At 46.9% G+C, this 16,983-nt stretch overlaps 1 protein-coding gene across 1 annotated transcript in view; it reads right to left on the bottom strand.

Annotated features, from left to right (window-relative positions):
- The window catches only part of LOC137308691 (mRNA (2'-O-methyladenosine-N(6)-)-methyltransferase-like), a gene marked incomplete at both ends in the record, with an annotated part of 33,904 nt that extends 18,554 nt beyond the window's left edge, over positions 1-15,350 (bottom strand). Inside the window, 3 exons of the mRNA XM_067977259.1 lie at positions 1,572-1,744; positions 3,835-3,997; positions 15,251-15,350. Coding sequence (XP_067833360.1) covers positions 1,572-1,744; positions 3,835-3,997; positions 15,251-15,350 — 436 coding nt within the window. The remainder of the gene's footprint in view (positions 1-1,571; positions 1,745-3,834; positions 3,998-15,250) is intronic.
- Between the last annotated feature and the right edge of the window lie 1,633 nt (positions 15,351-16,983).

The following is a 16,983-nucleotide window of genomic DNA, read 5'->3' on the forward strand; positions in this document are numbered from 1 at the left end:
CTAAATTTGCTGATGATACAAAGATAGGTGGAAAAGCAAGTTGCGATGAGGACACAAAGTGTCTGCAAAGGAATATTGACAGGTTAAGTGAATGAGCAAAAATTTGGCAGATGGAATATAATGTGGGAAAATGTGAAGTCATCCACTTTGGGAGGAAAAAAAAAGCAAAATATTATTTGAATGGAGAAATACTACAAAATGTTGTGGTACAGAGGGATCTGGGTGTCCTCGTACATGAAACACAAAAAGTCAACATACAGGTGCAGCAGGTAATCCAGAAGGCAAACGGAATATTGGCCTTTGTTTCGAGGGGGATGGAGTATAAAAGCAGGGAAGTCGTGCTCCAACTGTACAGGGTGCTGGTGAGACCACACCTGGAGTACTGTGTACAGTTCTGGTGCCCTTATTTAAGGAAGGACATACTTGCGTTGGAGGCAGTTCAAAGAAGGTTCACTAAATTGATTCCGGGTATGGAAGGGTTGTCTTATGAGGAAAGATTGAACAGGTTGGGTCTATACTCACTGGAGTTTAGAAGAATGAAACATACAAGATTCTGAAGGGACTCTATAGGGTAGATGCTGAGAGGATGTTACCCCCCATGGGGGAATCTAAAACTAGGAGGCATAGTCTCAATAAGGGGTCGCCTGTTTAAGGTGAAAATGAGGAGGAATTTCTTCTCCCAGAGGGTATGAATCTTTGGAATTCTTTACCCCAAAAAGCTGTGGAGGCTGAGTCATTGAATACATTCAAGGCTGAGTTAGACAAATTTTTGATAAGCAAGGGAGTCGAAGGATATGGGGAAAAGGCGGGAAAGTGGAGTTGAGGTAAAAATCAGATCAGCCATTATCTCATTAAATGGCGGAGCAGGCTCGAGGGGCCGAATGGCCTACTCCTGCTCCTATTTCTTATGGTCTTAGAAATGGCACATGTTGTTGTCTGATGTCTTCCCAGTTCTTCGAATATCAAATAAATTTCAATATAGATAAGTACTGTGCACGGTTCTGGTCTCCACATTAAGAAAAGAATGTAGAGGCAATGGAAAATGTGCAAAAAAGATTTACAGGGATGATAGAGCAATAGGTTGGGGCACTTTTCTCTAGAAAAGAGAAAGCTGAGGGGTGACCTGATAGAGGTCTTTATGATTGTGAAGGGGTTTGATATAGATGTTCCCATTTGTGAGGGGACCATAAATATAAGATAGTTACCGATAAATCCAATAGGGAATTCAGGAGAAATTTCTTTACTGAAAGAGTGGTTAGAATGTGGAGCTCGCTACCAGAAGGAGTAGTTGAGGCAAATAGCATAGACGCATTTACGGGGAAGCTAGATAGCATGAGGGAGAAAGGAATAACGCAGTATGCTGAGTGTTAGATGAAGCAGGGAGGGAGGAGGCTCGTGTGGAGCATAAATGCCGGCATAGACCAATTGGGCCGAATGGCCCATTTCTGTGCTGTAAATTCTATCTGTGATAGTGGGAGAACAATCATCTATCAGACCGTGGTACAAAGTAAAAGCCATTTCATACTCTTCCACTTTGCATAACCAGACAAAAGAATAAATCAATAACTCACCAGTTTACTCAAGTAATTGCGGCTGATTTTCCTAACTTCTCCTTTATATCGTACACAGGCAACGTCATTCTCAAAGTGCATCTCAACACGTGGGAGTGGGGTTGTGGGGAATGCGAGTCTCAAAGGGTAACAGTACACCAGCCTGTCTATCACCTCCGGCCTCTCCACCTCTTCTGTGGGAAAGTAAACAGCAGGAGAAGTTTACAACTACCAGTTAGAAACCAAAGCGATGTTTGTAGCGAAAAGTGAAATCTAAAGTTAAAGATACACTGCTGAGAGTCTAAAGTACCATTAAGAAGATTAAAACTCATAGGTAAAAAGGAAAGTTAAAAATAGGAAAGAAAAATGCAAACACTGTGAAAGACTCAGACCCTAAATTGCACTGTGGAAAGAATGTTTGTATCCAATTTCTTCTGTTTAATGGTGGCAAAATCCAACAACACTCATGAAGCTCGACACCATCCAGGACAAAGCAGCTCGCTTGATTGGCACCCCATCCACCACCCTAAAAATTCACTCCCTTCACCACCGGCGCACTGTGGCTGCAGTGTGTACCATCCACAGGATGCACTGCAGCCTCTACCACCTAGAAGGACAAGGGCAGCAGGCACATGGGAACAACACCACCTGCACGTTCCCCTCCAAGTCACACACCATCCCGACTTGGAAATATATCGCCGTTCCTTCATCATCACTGGGTCAAAATCCTGGAACTCCCTACCTAACAGCACTGTGGGAGAACCTTCACCACACGGACTGCAGTGGTTCAAGAAGGCTGCTCACCACCACCTTCTCAAGGACAATTAGGGATGGGCAATAAATGCTGGCTCTGCCAGCGACGCCCACATCCCATGAACAAATAAAAAAAACACCTGCGGCAAAATAGGGAGATTTCTGTTCGACATTTATATATATTTATATAATCTATTATGTATTAAAATCCATAAGTGGGTGACAGAATTCCAGGCAATACCTTTAATGCCCCTAGGCGATGCTGCAATACAATTTTTCAAAAAGTAAAACATCATATAACGTTACACTTTGAAAGTGAGCTATAACTAGTTTCTGGTTATTTGTACCAACCGCCACCAGGTGGCTCTGCACCAATGCATCGGCTGTGTGCCAAAAGTTTAGTAAGTGCATTGATGTCATAAGGGTATAAAAGAATAAGCTGTAATGTAATTATTAGTAGTCAAGCTGTCGTAACAGGTCACACGTTAGTCTAAAAGGACTTCTGTTTAGTTTCCGTGTCCAGACTAACTCTGCACCTGCTCTCTTAATCTCCTTATCCCAAGTGTGAACTCCAACAGCTAGCGAAACAATAACAATCTTTACCAGGCCCTTAGAAACCTTTGTAATGGTGTTTAAATAGCTCCCCGTTAACGCCCCCTTCTTTCAACGTTCCTGGTGCAGTGAAAGAAATGTAGCACAACCTCCCATCCCAGCAGCTGAAAGAGTAGTCACACCATCCTCTTCCCCCTTGGGGGTGATATTCCAGCCTCTAGTAGACTCAAGGCTGTGAGGGCCGCAGCATAACAGACCACTCCCACTGTCGCTGAGATTACTGAGAGAAGCTGAGGTGGTTTCTCTGTCCTTGCACCCCCTGCCCTCCCACTCCTCCTCCCCTCAGCAGTAGTGGTCAAGCCTCCAGACTAGAACTTGGCCTATACGTCCAACTCACTTCTGACTACCCGACGAGGATTTAGAACTCTTCCATGCACTGTTTGAACTCTCCCTGTATCACTCTCTGTTAAATCAACTCAAGAGTGAAAAGGGTGAACAGTGCTGATGAAATAGAGTGTGACAAACACTGTGCCTTCTAACAACATTGGGATTATGTTACTGAACTAGTACTCCAGAGGCCTGGACTAATAATTAAGAGAATGTGAGTTCAAATCTCACCATTTCAGTCCGAGAATTTGAATTCAGATTAAAAAATCTGGAATCAGTAAAAGTGATCATATAGCTGTTGGACTGTGGTAGAAACCCTTATCCGGTCTGGCCTATATGTGACTCCAACATGGTTGATTCTTAATTGCCCTCTGAAGTGGTCCAGCAAGCCACCAGGTCAATTAGGAGAGTGCAATAAACATTGGTCTTGCCAGTGACGCCCACATCCCAAGAATGAATCGAAAAAAAATTAAAATCTTAGCTACTGACTTGCAAAGATGCAAGTTTACTGCCTGAATTTAAATGTGACCATTTGCAACACGGTCTCAGTTTCAGCAGCAGCTTTCTGCCAGGGCCTGTGAGCGCCTCTCACCTGATATATTGCACTCTTTGAGTAATGCTAAATGCTTCTCTTGGACTCGCTTCACGTAGTCACCAGATATGTGGTAGATCTTCCCACAGATTCCTTCCACAGACTCTTTAGCCACTGCTGCCACGTGAGGCCCGCACTGTTTCCGCAAGTGCTCCAGTCTCTCCTGCAAACAGAAATAAGACTGAGTCAGGAACTCGGCCAACAGAAAGGCTCACTGCATATCTCCACAAACCAGCTGTCAACTCCAGGCTCTTGTAAATGGCATTTAAACAGTCGACACATTTCCAGTCCCCATTTTGTCATGTCAGTAGTGGTTTCCTGGTTCTCACTACCAAGCATCAATCCTTCTGCTGTACTCTCTCATGATGTGGAGGTGGAAAGAGGATTCCACAGTTCTGTGTACAAGTGGCTTTAAACATGACATGAGGCTAAGGATAATTTTGAGTTTGTGTTGTTGACCGGAGGTCACTGGTTACGGTTACTGGCTTAGTACAAAGAGGAGAAGAGCCAACAGTGTGGATGCATGGGTGTCCGTGCATGAGTGCAGAGTGGGAGAAATCTGCGCTCCTGTGGGTGCAGAATGGGGATATGACTGCGTTTGTAAAGTTATCGGGAAGCATTTGTAAGGGTGTGAGGGGGCCCGCTGTGCTTGTATGAATGAGTAGATGGCTGTGTTTATACAGTGTGGAGAGGTGGCTGTGTTTATACAGTGTGGAGAGGTGGCTGTGTTTATACAGTGTGGAGAGGTGGCTGTGTTTGTACAGTGTGGAGAGGTGGCTGTGTTTATACAGTGTGGAGAGGTGGCTGTGTTTGTACAGTGTGGAGAGGTGGCTGTGTTTATACAGTGTGGAGAGGTGGCTGTGTTTATACAGTGTGGAGAGGTGGCTGTGTTTATACAGTGTGGAGAGGTGGCTGTGTTTATACAGTGTGGAGAGGTGGCTGTGTTTGTACAGTGTGGAGAGGTGGCTGTGTTTATACAGTGTGGAGAGGTGGCTGTGTTTATACAGTGTGGAGAGGTGGCTGTGTTTGTACAGTGTGGAGAGGTGGCTGTGTTTGTACAGTGTGGAGAGGTGGCTGTGTTTGTACAGTGTGGAGAGGTGGCTGTGTTTGTATAGTGTGGAGAGGTGGCTGTGTTTGTACAGTGTGGAGAGGTGGCTGTGTTTGTACAGTGTGGAGAGGTGGCTGTGTTTATACAGTGTGGAGAGGTGGCTGTGTTTATACAGTGTGGAGAGGTGGCTGTGTTTATACAGTGTGGAGAGGTGGCTGTGTTTGTACAGTGTGGAGAGGTGGCTGTGTTTATACAGTGTGGAGAGGTGGCTGTGTTTGTACAGTGTGGAGAGGTGGCTGTGTTTGTACAGTGAGGAGAGGTGGCTGTGTTTGTACAGTGTGGAGAGGTGGCTGTGTTTATACAGTGTGGAGAGGTGGCTGTGTTTGTACAGTGTGGAGAGGTGGCTGTGTTTGTACAGTGTGGAGAGGTGGCTGTGTTTGTACAGTGTGGAGAGGTGGCTGTGTTTATACAGTGTGGAGAGGTGGCTGTGTTTGTACAGTGTGGAGAGGTGGCTGTGTTTGTACAGTGTGGAGAGGTGGCTGTGTTTGTACAGTGTGGAGAGGTGGCTGTGTTTGTACAGTGTGGAGAGGTGGCTGTGTTTGTACAGTGTGGAGAGGTGGCTGTGTTTATACAGTGTGGAGAGGTGGCTGTGTTTGTACAGTGTGGAGAGGTGGCTGTGTTTGTACAGTGTGGAGAGGTGGCTGTGTTTATACAGTGTGGAGAGGTGGCTGTGTTTGTACAGTGTGGAGAGGTGGCTGTGTTTAAACAGTGTGGAGAGGTGGCTGTGTTTATACAGTGTGGAGAGGTGGCTGTGTTTGTACAGTGTGGAGAGGTGGCTGTGTTTGTACAGTGTGGAGAGGTGGCTGTGTTTATACAGTGTGGAGAGGTGGCTGTGTTTGTACAGTGTGGAGAGGTGGCTGTGTTTATACAGTGTGGAGAGGTGGCTGTGTTTATACAGTGTGGAGAGGTGGCTGTGTTTATACAGTGTGGAGAGGTGGCTGTGTTTGTACAGTGTGGAGAGGTGGCTGTGTTTATACAGTGTGGAGAGGTGGCTGTGTTTATACAGTGTGGAGAGGTGGCTGTGTTTATACAGTGTGGAGAGGTGGCTGTGTTTGTACAGTGTGGAGAGGTGGCTGTGTTTATACAGTGTGGAGAGGTGGCTGTGTTTGTACAGTGTGGAGAGGTGGCTGTGTTTGTACAGTGTGGAGAGGTGGCTGTGTTTATACAGTGTGGAGAGGTGGCTGTGTTTATACAGTGTGGAGAGGTGGCTGTGTTTGTACAGTGTGGAGAGGTGGCTGTGTTTGTACAGTGTGGAGAGGTGGCTGTGTTTATACAGTGTGGAGAGGTGGCTTTGTTTGTACAGTGTGGAGAGGTGGCTGTGTTTATACAGTGTGGAGAGGTGGCTGTGTTTGTACAGTGTGGAGAGGTGGCTGTGTTTGTACAGTGTGGAGAGGTGGCTGTGTTTGTACAGTGTGGAGAGGTGGCTGTGTTTATACAGTGTGGAGAGGTGGCTGTGTTTATACAGTGTGGAGAGGTGGCTGTGTTTATACAGTGTGGAGAGGTGGCTGTGTTTATACAGTGTGGAGAGGTGGCTGTGTTTGTACAGTGTGGAGAGGTGGCTGTGTTTATACAGTGTGGAGAGGTGGCTGTGTTTGTACAGTGTGGAGAGGTGGCTGTGTTTATACAGTGTGGAGAGGTGGCTGTGTTTATACAGTGTGGAGAGGTGGCTGTGTTTATACAGTGTGGAGAGGTGGCTGTGTTTGTACAGTGTGGAGAGGTGGCTGTGTTTATACAGTGTGGAGAGGTGGCTGTGTTTGTACAGTGTGGAGAGGTGGCTGTGTTTGTACAGTGAGGAGAGGTGGCTGTGTTTGTACAGTGTGGAGAGGTGGCTGTGTTTATACAGTGTGGAGAGGTGGCTGTGTTTGTACAGTGTGGAGAGGTGGCTGTGTTTGTACAGTGTGGAGAGGTGGCTGTGTTTGTACAGTGTGGAGAGGTGGCTGTGTTTATACAGTGTGGAGAGGTGGCTGTGTTTGTACAGTGTGGAGAGGTGGCTGTGTTTGTACAGTGTGGAGAGGTGGCTGTGTTTGTACAGTGTGGAGAGGTGGCTGTGTTTGTACAGTGTGGAGAGGTGGCTGTGTTTGTACAGTGTGGAGAGGTGGCTGTGTTTATACAGTGTGGAGAGGTGGCTGTGTTTATACAGTGTGGAGAGGTGGCTGTGTTTGTACAGTGTGGAGAGGTGGCTGTGTTTATACAGTGTGGAGAGGTGGCTGTGTTTATACAGTGTGGAGAGGTGGCTGTGTTTATACAGTGTGGAGAGGTGGCTGTGTTTGTACAGTGTGGAGAGGTGGCTGTGTTTATACAGTGTGGAGAGGTGGCTGTGTTTATACAGTGTGGAGAGGTGGCTGTGTTTATACAGTGTGGAGAGGTGGCTGTGTTTGTACAGTGTGGAGAGGTGGCTGTGTTTATACAGTGTGGAGAGGTGGCTGTGTTTGTACAGTGTGGAGAGGTGGCTGTGTTTGTACAGTGTGGAGAGGTGGCTGTGTTTATACAGTGTGGAGAGGTGGCTGTGTTTATACAGTGTGGAGAGGTGGCTGTGTTTGTACAGTGTGGAGAGGTGGCTGTGTTTGTACAGTGTGGAGAGGTGGCTGTGTTTATACAGTGTGGAGAGGTGGCTGTGTTTGTACAGTGTGGAGAGGTGGCTGTGTTTATACAGTGTGGAGAGGTGGCTGTGTTTGTACAGTGTGGAGAGGTGGCTGTGTTTGTACAGTGTGGAGAGGTGGCTGTGTTTATACAGTGTGGAGAGGTGGCTGTGTTTATACAGTGTGGAGAGGTGGCTGTGTTTGTACAGTGTGGAGAGGTGGCTGTGTTTATACAGTGTGGAGAGGTGGCTGTGTTTGTACAGTGTGGAGAGGTGGCTGTGTTTGTACAGTGTGGAGAGGTGGCTGTGTTTGTACAGTGTGGAGAGGTGGCTGTGTTTATACAGTGTGGAGAGGTGGCTGTGTTTATACAGTGTGGAGAGGTGGCTGTGTTTATACAGTGTGGAGAGGTGGCTGTGTTTATACAGTGTGGAGAGGTGGCTGTGTTTATACAGTGTGGAGAGGTGGCTGTGTTTATACAGTGTGGAGAACTGTCTCCATTTTTGGTAGATATGATGAGGCATACATCCTTACATGAGAGGGTCAGTGTGCACACAGCAGGTGCATTGGTGCATTAAAACATCACTTAGATCCTCAAAACCTATGCTAGTACCCAACTGTACATTAAAGCTCATTAATCTAGTGCTACAGCTCTGCCATCGAAGTCCATCTTCTAGAACCCTAACTCTCCCATTGAAGCCCATCCCTCTAGAACCCTAACTCTCGCACTGAAGCCCATCCCTCTAGTACGCTAACACTCCCATTAAAACAGGTCCCTCCAGTACCCTAATTCTTCCACTGAGCCCATCCCACTAACACACTGGCTCTTCCATCACTGTCCATTCCACATCACCCATTGATGGAGTAAACATGATTACAGTAATGTCTGCATTGTGGCTGGTCCCGTCCCAATCTTCCTCATACCATTCAATCTTCACCTTTTTATGCAACCTTTCTCTTACCCTGCAATCTTCCTTTACTGCATAATCTTCCCCATACAGAATAACCTTGCTCTACCCTGTAATCGTCCCTATAGCCTGTAATCATTCCATTTTTTTTAAGTCATTAAGTTTATTTTTGCTAAGTTTAGTTACTATAATAAATTGAGGCATGGCAGGGCTCAGTCCCGTTCAGTGCACATCCTGTGCCATATGGGAACTCCAGGACGCTTCCCGTGTCCTGGACAACCACAGGTGGAGGAAGTGTCGTCAGCTGGAGGAGCTCGAGCTCCGGGTTTCGGTGTCACTGCAGTGCATCCGTGAGGCTGAGAGTCTCGTGGACAGCACTTTTCAGGAGGTGGTCACCCCGCAGCTTGAGAGAGTGCAGGCAGAGAGGGACTGGGTGACCGCCAGACAGACAAGGAGGACCTGGCAGGTAGTGCAGGAGTCCCCTGAGGGCATCTGACTCTCTAACCATTATTCAGTTCTGGGGGAGAGGGTCCTCTGGGGAGTGCATCCAGAACAAAGTCCACAGCATCATGAGTGGCCAGCTGTACAGGGGGGTAGGAGAAAGATCAGGAGAGCGATAATGATAGCGGATTCTATCGTTAGAGGAACAGACAGCGTTTCTGCGGCCGCAGACGAGATTCCAGGATCGTACGTTGCCTCCCTGGTGCCAGGGTCAAGGATGTCACCAAGTGGCTGCAGAACATTCTGGAGGGGGTGGGTGACCAGCCAGAGGTCATGGTCCATATCAGTACCAACAACATGGGCAGAAAGGCAGACTTTAAGGAGTTAGGAAAGAAATTAATAAGCAGGGCCTCAATCGTAGTAATCTCTGGATTACTCCCAGTGCCATGCACGAGTGAGTATAGAAATAGGAGGATAGAGCAGATGAATGCGTGGCTGGACAGATGATGCAGGAGAGGGGGCTTTAGATTCCTGGGGCATTGGGACTGGTTCTGGGGGAGGTGGAACCTGTACAAGCTGGAGGGGTTGCACCTCAACAGGGCCGGGACCAATATCCTCGCGGGGAGGTTTGCAAGTGCTGTGGGGAGGGTTTAAACTAGCTTAGCAGGGGGATGGGAACCTGAGCGTAGAGTCAGAATGGAGAGAAGCAGAGCTGGAAATGGGGGCAGAAAATTAGTGAGTGAGTTTGTAAGACTGAGGAATCAAAGGTTAGAAACTAGACAACAAAGAAGCTTGGCAGTGCTTTTTTTTATTCATTCATGGGATGTGGGCGTCGCTGGCAAGGCCAGCATTTATTGCCCATCCCCAATTGCCCTTGAGAAGGTGGTGGTGAGCCGCCTTCTTGAACCGCTGCAGTCTGTGTGGTGAAGGTTCTCCCACAGTGCTGTTAGGAAGGGAGTTCCAGGATTTTGACCCAGCGACGATGAAGGAACGGCGATATATTTCCAAGTCGGGATGGTGTGTGACTTGGAGGGGAACGTACAGGTGGTGTTGTTCCCATCTACCTGCTGCTCTTGTCCTTCTAGGTGGTAGAGGTCGCCTTGGCGAGTTGCTGCAGTGCATCCTGTGGATGGTACACACTGCAGCCACAGTGCGCCAGTGGTGAAGGGTGTGAATGTTTAGGGTGGTGGATGGGGTGCCAATCAAGCGGGCTGCTTTGTCCTGGATGGTGTCGAGCTTCTTGAGTGTTGTTGGAGCTGCACTCATCCAGGCAAGTGGAGAGTATTCCATCACACTCCTGACTTGTGCCTTGTAGATGGTGGAAAGGCTTGGAGAGTCAGGAGGTGAGTCACTCGCCACAGAATACCCAGTCTCTGACCTGCTCTTGTAGCCACAGTATTTATATGGCTGGTCCAGTTCAGTTTCTGACCCCCAGGATGTTGATGGTAGGGGATTCGGCGATAGTAATGCTGTTGAATGTCAAGGGGAGGTGGATAGACTCTCTCTTGATGGAGATGGTCATAGCCTGGCACTTGTCTGGCGCAAATGTTACTCGCCACTTATGAGCCCAAGCCTGGATGTTGTCCAGGTCTTGCTGCCTGCGGGCAAGGACTGCTTCATTATCTGAGGGGTTGCGAATGGAACTGAACACTGTGCAGTCATCAGCGAACATCCCCATTTCTGACCTTATGATGGAGGGAAGGTTATTGATGAAGCAGCTGAAGATGGTTGGGCCGAGGACACTGCCCTGACGAACTCCTGCAGCAATGTCCTGGGGCTGAGATGATTGGCCTCCAACAACCACTACCATCTTCCTTTGTGCTAAGTATGACTCCAGCCACTGGAGAATTTTCCCCCTGATTCCCATTGACTTCAATTTTACTAGGGCTCCTTGGTGCCACACTCGGTCAAATGCTGCCTTGATGTCAAGGGCAGTCACTCTCACCTCACCTCTGGAATTCAGCTCTTTTGTCCATGTTTGGACCAAGGCTGTAATGAGGTTTGGTGTCGAGTGGTCCTGGCAGAACCCAAACTGAGCATCGGTGAGCAGGTTATTGGTGAGTAAGTGCCACTTGATAGCACTGTCGACGACACCTTCCATCACTTGGCTGCTGATTGAGAGTAGTCTGATGGGGCGGTAATTGGCCAGATTGGATTTGTCCTGCTTTTTGTGGACAGGACATACCTGGGCAATTTTCCACATTGTTGGGTAGATGCCAGTGTTGTAGCTATATGGAACAGCTTGGCTAGAGGCGCAACTAATTCTGGAGCACAAGTCTTCAGCACTACAGCCAGGACGTTGTCAGGGCCCATAGCCTTTAGTGTATCCAGTGCACTCAGCCATTTCTTGATATCACGTGGAGTGAATCGAATTGGCTGAAGACTGGCTTCTGTGATGGTGGGGATATCGGGAGGAGGCCGAGATGGATCATCCACTCGGCACTTCTGGCTGAAGATGGTTGCAAACGCTTCAGCCTTGTCTTTTGCACTCACGTGCTGAACCCCGCTTAATGGTATATACCTCAATGCAAGGAGTATAGTGAATAAGGCAGATGAGCTGAGGATACAGATAGACATGTGGAAGTCCAATATCTCGGCTATTACTGAAAGATGGCTTAAACAGGGGCAGGAATGGCAGCTCATTACAGGGTTTTCAGATGAGATTGAAAGGGGGATAAAAAAGGAGGGGGTTGGCAATATTGAATCATAGAATGGTTACAACACGGAAGGAGGTCATTCGGCCCACCAAGTCTGTGCCGGCTCTATGCAAGAGCAATCCAGCTAGGCCCACTCCCCCGCCCTTTCCCCGTAGCCCTGCAAATGTTTTCCTTTCAAGTACTTATCCAGTTCCCTTTTGAAGGCCATGATTGAATCTGCCTCCACCACCCCCTCGGGCAGTGCATTCCACTCGCTGTGTTTAAAAAAAAGTTTTTCCTCATGTCACCTTTGGTTCTTTTGCCAATCACCTTAAATCTATGCCCTCTGGTTCTTGACCCTTCCGCCAATGGGAACAGTTTCTCTCTATCTACTCTGTCTAGACCCTTCATGATTTTGAACACCTCGATCAAATCTCCTCTCACCGTCTCTGTTCCAAGGAGAACAACCCCAGCTTCTCCAGTCTATCCACGTAACTAAAGTCCCTCATCCCTGGAATCATTCTAGTAAATCTCTTCTGCACCCTCTCTAAGGCCTTCACATCTTTCCTAAAGTGCGGTGCCCAGAATTGGACACAATACTCGAGTTGCGGTCGAACCAGTATTTTATAAAGGTTCATCATGACTTCCATACTTTTGTACTCTATGCCTCCATTTATAAAGCCCAGGATCCCGTATGCTTTTTTAACTGCTTTCTCAACCTACCCTGCCACTTTTAACGATTTGTGAACATGTACCCCCAGATCTCTCTGTTCCTGTACCCCTTTGAGTTGTGCCCTCTAGTTTATATTGCCTCTCCTCATTCTTCCGACCGAAATTTATCTGCGTTAAATTTCATCTGCCACGTGTCCGCCCATTCCACCAGCCTGTCTATATCCTCTTGAAGTCCCAACACCGACCCCTGGGGAACACCTTCCCTCCAGCCCGAAAACAGCCGTTCACCACTACTCTGTTTCCTGTCCTACTCTTGTGTCCATGTTGCTATTGCCCCCTTTATTCCATGGGATGCAATCTTGATGATAAGCCTACCATGAGGCACTTTATCAAACGCCTTTTGAAAGTCCATAAACACCACATCTACTGCATTGCCCTCATCTACCCTCTCTTACCTCATCAAAAAACTCTATCAGGTTAGTTAAACATGATTTGCCTTTAACAAATCCGTGCTGGCTTTCCCTAATCAATCCACACTCGTCCAAGTGACTGTTAATTCTGTCCTGGATTATCGTTTCTAAAAGTTTCCCCACCACTGAGGTTAAACTGACTGGCCTATAGTTGCTGGGTTTATCCTTGCACCTTTTTTGAACAAGGGTGTAACATTTGCAATTCTCCAGTCCTCTGGCATTACCCCCATATCTAAGGATGTTTGGAAGATTATGGCCAGTACCTCCGCAATTTCCACCCTTACTTCCCTCAGCAACCTAGGATGCATCCCATCCGGACTGGGTGATTTATCTATTTTAAGTACAGCTAGCCTTTCTAGTACCTCTTCTTTATCAATTTTTAGCCCATCCAGTATCTCAACTATATCTTCCTTTACTGAGACTCTGGCGGCATCTTCTTCCTTGGTAAAGACAGATGCAAAGTACTCATTTAGTACCTCGGCCATCCCCTCTGCCCCCATGAGTAGATCTCCTTTATGGTCCCTTATCGGCCCCATCCCTCCTCTTACCAGTCTTTTACTGTTTATATGCCTGTAGAAGACTTTTGGATTCCCTTGTATGTTGTCCGCCAGTCTATTCTCATACTCTCTCTTTGCCCCTCTTATTTCCTTTTTCACTTCCCCTCTGAACTTTCTATATTCTGCCTGGTTCTCACTTGTGTTTTCAACCTGACATCTGTCATACGCCCCTTTTTTCCATTTCATCTTACTCACTATTTCTTTTGTCATCCAGGAAGCTCTGGCTTTAGTTGCCCTACCTTTCTGCCTTGTGGGAATGTGCCTAAACTGTACCCGAACCATTTCCTCTTTAAAGGCCGCCCATTGTTCAATTACGGTTATTGGTGAAAGAAACAATCACAGCTGTGAGGGGGGATGATATGTTAGAAGGATCATCAAATGAGGCCACATGGGTTGAACTGAAGAACAAAAAAGGGGCAGTCACACTGGAATATTGGATGGGATAAGCATAATGAGAGAGGAAGTATTAAGGGGATTAGCATATTTGAAAGTAGATAAATCACCAGGCCCGGATGAAATGTATCCCAGGTTGTTAAGAGAAGCAAGGCAGGAAATAGCGGAGGCTCTGACCATCATTTTCCAACCCTCACTGGATACAGGCGTGGTGCCGGAGAATTGGAGGACTGCTAACATTGTACTGTTGTTTAAAAAAGCAGAAAGAGATAGACCGAGTAATTATAGGGCAGTCAGTCTAACCTCGGTGGTGGGCAAATTATTGGAATCAATTGTGAGAGACAGCATAAATCGCCATTTAGAAAGGCACGGGTTAATCAAGGTCAGTTATCATGGATTTGTTAAGGGAAGGTCGTGTCTAACTAACTTGATTGAATTTTTTGAACATGTAACAAGGATGGTCGATGGGGGTATTGCGTTTGATGTAGTGTACATGGATTTTAGCAAGGCTTTTGACAAGCTCCCACATGGCAGACTGGTCAAAAAAGTAAAAGCCCATGGGATCCAAGGGAAAGTGGCTACTTGGATCCAAAATTGGCTCAGTGGCAGGAAGCAAAGGGTAATGGTTAACGGGTGTTTTTGCGACTGGAAGGCTGTTTCCAGTGGGTCCCGCAAGGCTCAGTACCAGATCCCTTGCTTTTTGTGATATATATTAATGATTTGGACTTGAATGTGGGGGGCTTGATCAAGAAGTTTGCAGATGATACAAAAATTGGCCTTGTGGTTGATAGTGAGGAGGAAAGCTGTAGACTGCAGGAAGATATCAATGGACTGGTCAGGTGGGCAGAAAAGTGGCAAATGGAATTCAATCCAGAGAAGTGTGATGCATTTGGGGAGAACAAACAAGGCAAGGGAGTACACAATAAATGGGAGGATACTGAGATAATGTAGAGGAAGTGAGGGACCTTGGAGTGCATGACCACGGATCCCTGAAGGTAGCAGGAAAGATAAAGTGATTAAAAAGGCATATGGAATACTTTTCTTAATTAGCCAAGGCATAGAATATAAGAGCAGGGATGTTATGCGAGAACTGTATAAAACGTTGGTTAGGCCACAGCTTGAATACTGCGTATAGTTCTGGTCACCACATTACAGGAAAGATGTGATTGCACCAGAGGAGATTTACGAGGATATTGCCAGGGCTGGAGAATTTTAGCTATGAGAAAAGATTGGATAGGCTGGGGTTGTTCTCTTTGGAACAAAGGAGGCTGAGGGCAGATTTAATTGAGGTGTATAAATTATGACAGGTCCTTCCTATCCACTCTATCTAGTCCCATTTCCCTTAGCAGAGATGTCAATAACCAGGGGGCATAGATTTAAAGTAATTGGTAGAAGGATCAGAGGGGAGCTGAGGAGAAACCTTTTCGCCCAAAGTACTTGGACGTGCACCTGAAGTGCCGTAACCTACAGGCCAAGTGCTGGAAAATGGGATTAAGCTGGATAGCTCTCTTTCGGCTGGCACGGACATGATGAGCCAAATGACCTCCTTCTGTGCCGTAACTTTCTATGATTCTATCCAGTAATCTTGATCCCTTTATCCTGTAATGATCCCCTTACCTTGTAATCATACTCTTCCCATTACCGCGCAACCTTACCATATAATCTTCCTTTGTGGCAGACGGTTCCTTTCGCAACCAGTTGAAAGTATCTTCAACATTCCACTTCACGGTTTTCCTGACATCTGGGGTAGCGTTCCTGAGGGAAGCACCATATATATAGTGAGCAGGGCAAAATAAGCTGCTAGCTTGCTACTCACACACATTTACTGACCAAATAACAGGAAGAGGTCAAAATCCTTCTCACGGCCTGAAACCCACAGACTCTTTCTGTTATTGTTCATTATTATCACTCTGTCTATTAAGTGCACTGCTCCCAACATGCTTGGGGAGAACTCCACAACAGCTAAAATGCTGTGTTTTTTCTGATCAGCATGTTGTCTTACATGTGCACGAATCTATCACCATGGGTACGAGTCTCCAAATCAAGCTACGAGAAATCCACTGCCTGACAGGGATGATGAATACATCTTTCCCCTTAGGGACACATCCCATCTACTTAAATTCAGTTGGCAAGAGCTAGGGTTTAGGGGGTCCCCAAGTGTGTGCATGGGTACTGCTGGAGTTCACCAGTTAACACAGAGCAGCCTACCTGCTGCTCGACTCATTAGGGTCACTCCACTCATTACACCATTGGTTGCAAGGATATCTGGAGCCAAATAGAAAATATCCCAGCTCTTGGTGGCATCTATCCAAGAGGTCCTATTAATGAGTCAGGATGGCTGCTAAATCATTAACAGTACCCTTCTCAATCAACAGCCCACCAGGCTCAGCTATCAGATTACATAGTCTGCCATACAGGGTTGGCATGTTTCCAATGTTCCATTGGCAGATATGTCACCTTGAAGCCAACTCAAGCCCAAAGAGACCCCATTTATCTCTCTCCTTCTCCAGAGGATAGTTACTAATCAGTCATTAGATAAGCAAAGGTTTGAGCCCTCGCTTAACTGGTAGCAGGAATTCCTCATGACTGCCATTGTGAGCAGCTTGCCATAGAAAATGTGACTGTCTTGCCACAATCTTCCTGACCAAAATATCAATGTATCCTATCGAACAGTGGATCCACCAGGTGGCGGTACACAGCTTCAGGAGCACCTGTTTGCCTCTCTGCCACGCGATCACTGTGGGCACAAAACTCTTCATACGTGAGCTTGTGTGTTTTCCAGGTAACACCTTCCAGCAGCTGTCATCCCAGGTCTCAAGAGTGTCCTCATTTGCATATCTGCCTTCAGTTTGGTAGAAGGACTATGCAGAGCAGCTTGCAACATGTCAGCCACCTGGAAGCTTTTTATGTCCAAATCCAATGCTCATCACCAGCTGCTTAATCCAGATTCTTATGTTTAGGAAAAGAGATGTGCCTACAGTGACCCCAACACCCCTCCATGGTGCTCCGCTCGCCCTCTCTCTGCAGTCATTTCCTCTTTTTGCCACAAATCCACCTCACAGTTTCGTTCTGGGTCTCACATTGGGCCAAATAAAGCCCTTCCGTTGCATGCCTGGGAGTTCCAAACCATGAAGGAGAATTGTTTGGGTACAAGCTTCACCTTCTTTGGGACTCGTCTGTCACTGAAGAAAGATGAGAAAGACTAAACTGCTCTTTCGTGCTTCAGCATGGTCCTAAAAGTCCAGGCTAAACCAGGTACCAATATCAGTCAACAAGTCGGATGGACACCTCTTGCATCTTCCAATCAATATCTTTGAGATCTTTTCTTGATCCATGCAAAGCCATACTACCACAATTGGATACCCCCACCACCATGTCCCACTGGTTA

This window comes from Heptranchias perlo, unplaced genomic scaffold (genome assembly GCF_035084215.1).
Source record: "Heptranchias perlo isolate sHepPer1 unplaced genomic scaffold, sHepPer1.hap1 HAP1_SCAFFOLD_1374, whole genome shotgun sequence".
Classification (NCBI taxonomy): Eukaryota; Metazoa; Chordata; class Chondrichthyes; order Hexanchiformes; family Hexanchidae; genus Heptranchias; species Heptranchias perlo.